Source organism: Borostomias antarcticus, assembly GCF_949987555.1.
Source record: "Borostomias antarcticus genome assembly, chromosome: 33".
Lineage (NCBI taxonomy): Eukaryota > Metazoa > Chordata > Actinopteri > Stomiiformes > Stomiidae > Borostomias > Borostomias antarcticus.
This window is the reverse complement of record NC_140266.1, coordinates 4,468,715-4,472,346: the sequence shown is the minus strand read 5'-3', so window position 1 is coordinate 4,472,346 and position 3,632 is coordinate 4,468,715. Positions and strand designations below refer to the sequence as shown.

Genomic DNA, 3,632 nt, shown 5'->3' with positions numbered 1-3,632 from the left:
CACTGCCTCTCTCCTCCCCACCTCCCTCCTCTCTCCTCCCTCCTCTCTCCTCCCTCTCCTCTCCTCTCTCCTCCCTCCTCTCTCCTCCCTCTTCCCTCCTCCTCTCCTCTCTTCTCTCCTCCTCTCCTCCCTCCTCTCTTCTCCCTCTTCCCTCCTCCTCTCCTCCCTCCTCCCTCCTCTCTTCTCCTCCTCCCCTCCTCTCTCCTCCTCCCCTCCTCCTCTCCTCCCTCCTCCCTCCTCTCCCTGGCCCTCTCAGGTCTAGTCCCAGACCCTAAGCCCCAACCCAGGGTCCAGACTCTCAGGACGCTGCCAGCGTCACACACCCCACTGGCCCGGGAGGGTCTGGAGGGTGAGTGTGTCCGTCTGTCCGCCCCGTCCGTCCGTCCGTGTGACGTCACTACCGTCTGTCCGTCAGTCTGTCCGTCAGTCTGTCCGTCAGTCTGTCTGTCCATCCTAACCAGGCCAGTGTCAACGGGTCATGTGGAGAGGTGGGAGATCTCTGATGTCCAGGGAGGTTTTCTCATGAAGAAAACAGACGACTCCCAACTCTTGTCTGTCTCTGTCCGTCTTGTGATGACTTTACTCCTCGTCTAACATCATCTGTCTGCGTCCTGGTTGATCCTCAATCAAAGAGAGCGTATTTAAACGCCGTGGTTATGGCGTGGATGGCTTGGTAGGTGTGGGTTAAAACTTTACAATCAATGCGTGAGCAAACAGGAAGCCAGCGGAGGCTAAATGACGTGTTTAGAAAGGAGATGCACTTGTGAGTTCTGGTGAGTAGTAGTGATCAGACTACCTACAGTACGTTAAATGCAATTATTGTAAGTCGCTTTGGATTAGAGTTAGGGTTAGGCTTAGTGTCTGCTTAATGACTAATGTATGTATTATGTATAATGTAATGTAATGACCTTGGCTATAGAAATCCCCAGACGCTTGCTGGGCGGAGATCTGCGGTACGTCTGACGCGGCGCCCCCTTGTGTTCCAGGCCGGGAGCTGCGCGTGGTGGTGAACACACACGACCCCGACTACGAGCACGTGTACTCCATCGAGAACTACGACGACCCGCTGGAGGAGAGCGTCCGCCCCAGCGCCCCCGCCAACGAGAGCGAGGGTACCCGCACGCCCCCGACACGCCACCCTGTCCCACCCTCCACCCTCCACCCTGTCCCACCCTCCACCCTGTCCCTGTCCCACCCTCCACCCTGTCCCACCCTCCACCAGGGACACACTTTGGACACAGACACAACACTGACTCTCCACTCTCTCTCTCACACTGCTGCTACTAAGCAGATTCCTACTAAGCTCTGAAGTGTCTTATGTGAGCCTTTTTGTAACTGCTCTGAATGTTTAGATGAGTGTGTGTGTGTGTGTGCGCGCGCGTGTGTGTGCGTATGTGTGCGTGTGTGTGTGTGTGTGTGTGTTATGCCGGTCGACAGGCGAGGTTCCTACCTCCACTGGTGAGGCTGTGAAAGTTACCAGACAGAAAGCAGTCCGAGCCAAGCGAGAGCTGAACGGGGAAGGTAAACCCCGCCCACTCCGCCTCTGGTTATGGAAGGGTTGACTCCGCCTCCTTCTCTGCATGCCAAGGGCTTTTAAAGCATGCTGGGTATTGAAGTTTACTAGGCAGGAATGATCAAAAGATATCATCTTAAAAAAAAAAAAAAAAATCTGAAAAGCAGCTTCGAAATAATCAACCGTCTCAAAATAAGAAATAAATTGTGAAATAACTGACCAATAATCTGACCAAGGTTAACTTGTAAGGACAGTATGAATTTAATGTATTTTATGTCCTTGTGTCTTTCAATGTGAAACTTTGCTGCCTTCTTGGCCAGGTCAGTATTGTAAAAGAGATTTTATCTCAATGCTTTTTATCTGGTTAAATAAAGGTTAAATAAATAAATAAAATAAATCAATCAAAATGTAATAGTTTGACAATTTAATAGCAGTCATTGCCTGACAGAGAGTTCCAGGTTGTTTTGGTTCACGGAAGCAGGATGTTCTTCTGCTCGTACGCGCTGCTGCTCCCCAACGCTTCACTCTGGGATCACTAAACGATAACATTCACAGTCTGGACAGGATACTAACGTTCCCCTAACATTCACCCAACGTTCAACAAACATTCACCCAACGTTCAACCAACATACACCCAAAGTTAAACCAACATTCAACATTCACCAAACATTCTCCCAACATTCAACCAACATTCAACCAACGTTCAACCAACGTTCACCCAGAGCCTTGCTCTGCTGGCTGTGCATCTGATTCTCCATTTCTCTATCTGTCATCATATCACTTTAACTCCATCAGCTCTTCCCTAACTGTGTGTTTGTGCGTGTGTGTGTGTATGCGTGTGTGTGTGTGTGTGTGTGCATGTGTGCGTGTGTGTGTGCTTGTGCACGCTTGTGTGTGTGTTTTGTGTGTGTGTGTTTGTGCGTGTATGTGCGTGTGCTTGTACATGCTTGTGTGTGTGCGCGTGCATGCATGCTTGCGTGTGTGTGTGTTTTTTTTTGTGTGTGCGCGTATGTGTTTTTTGTGTGTATGTGTGTGTGTGTGTGCATGTGTGCGGGTGTGTGTGCGTGTGTGTGTGTGTGTGTGTGTGTGCGTGCATGTGCGTCTGTGTGTGCGTGCGTGCGCGTGTGTGTGTGTGTGTGTCCTGCAGCGTCCGTGGACCCGTGCTCTCTGGCCCTGGAGGAGGGCAGCTGCGGCAGCTTCACGCTGCGTTACTATTACAGCCGGCGGGCGCGCGCCTGCAGACCCTTCATCTACAGCGGCTGTGAGGGGAACGCAAACCGCTTCCTCCTCCTGGAGGACTGTGAGGAGCGCTGCCTCGGGAGGAACACAGGTACACACACACACGCGTGCGAACACACACACATACACACACAGTCACACACACACACGCGCACACGCGCACACACACGCTTCCTCCACCTGGAGCACTGTGAGGAGCGCTGCCTCGGGAGGACCACAGGTACACACACACACACGCGTGCACACACACACTCACACGTGCACCCACACACACACACTCACGCGCGCGCACCCACACTCACGGACACGCACCCACACACACTCACTCACTCACACTCACTCACTCACACACACATGCGCACGCACGCATACACACACTCAGACACACACACACATACTCACACACACACATACTCACTCACATACACACACACACACACACACACACTGGACTTATGCGCACACATAAACTATACACAAACACGCACACACACACAACCTTATACACACCCACTCACACACACACACACACACACACACACACACACAGACTTCTACACACCCACACACGTGCTGTAGCAGTCACACACACCCCGTACCGGAGCAGATGACCCAGCAGACTGTGTTCTCGTTCCAGATCCTCTCTCTGTCTCAGCGGGACGATGATGACTGAATCTCCAGCTACAAGAATCTCAACAAATTGTTATTTTGATATTTAAGAATATAAACTAATCTGCAAGGTGTTGAAAGTATATTTCAGATTGATTCACCAATAGGCCGACTGTTTAGATTCTATTGTCTATTTATTGCTTCTCCATTTTCAGTCAGACTTCTACCCAGTGAGCATCGTCAGGGTTTTACAGATAACAGCGTCACTAAG

The 3,632-nt window shown here is 51.1% G+C and overlaps 1 protein-coding gene across 1 annotated transcript in view; it reads left to right on the top strand.

The window, feature by feature from the left end:
• The window catches only part of col7a1 (collagen, type VII, alpha 1), a gene marked incomplete at both ends in the record, with an annotated part of 60,723 nt that extends 57,305 nt beyond the window's left edge, over positions 1-3,418 (top strand). Inside the window, 4 exons of the mRNA XM_084460746.1 lie at positions 257-349; positions 987-1,112; positions 2,661-2,843; positions 3,408-3,418. Coding sequence (XP_084316872.1) covers positions 257-349; positions 987-1,112; positions 2,661-2,843; positions 3,408-3,418 — 413 coding nt within the window. The remainder of the gene's footprint in view (positions 1-256; positions 350-986; positions 1,113-2,660; positions 2,844-3,407) is intronic.
• Between the last annotated feature and the right edge of the window lie 214 nt (positions 3,419-3,632).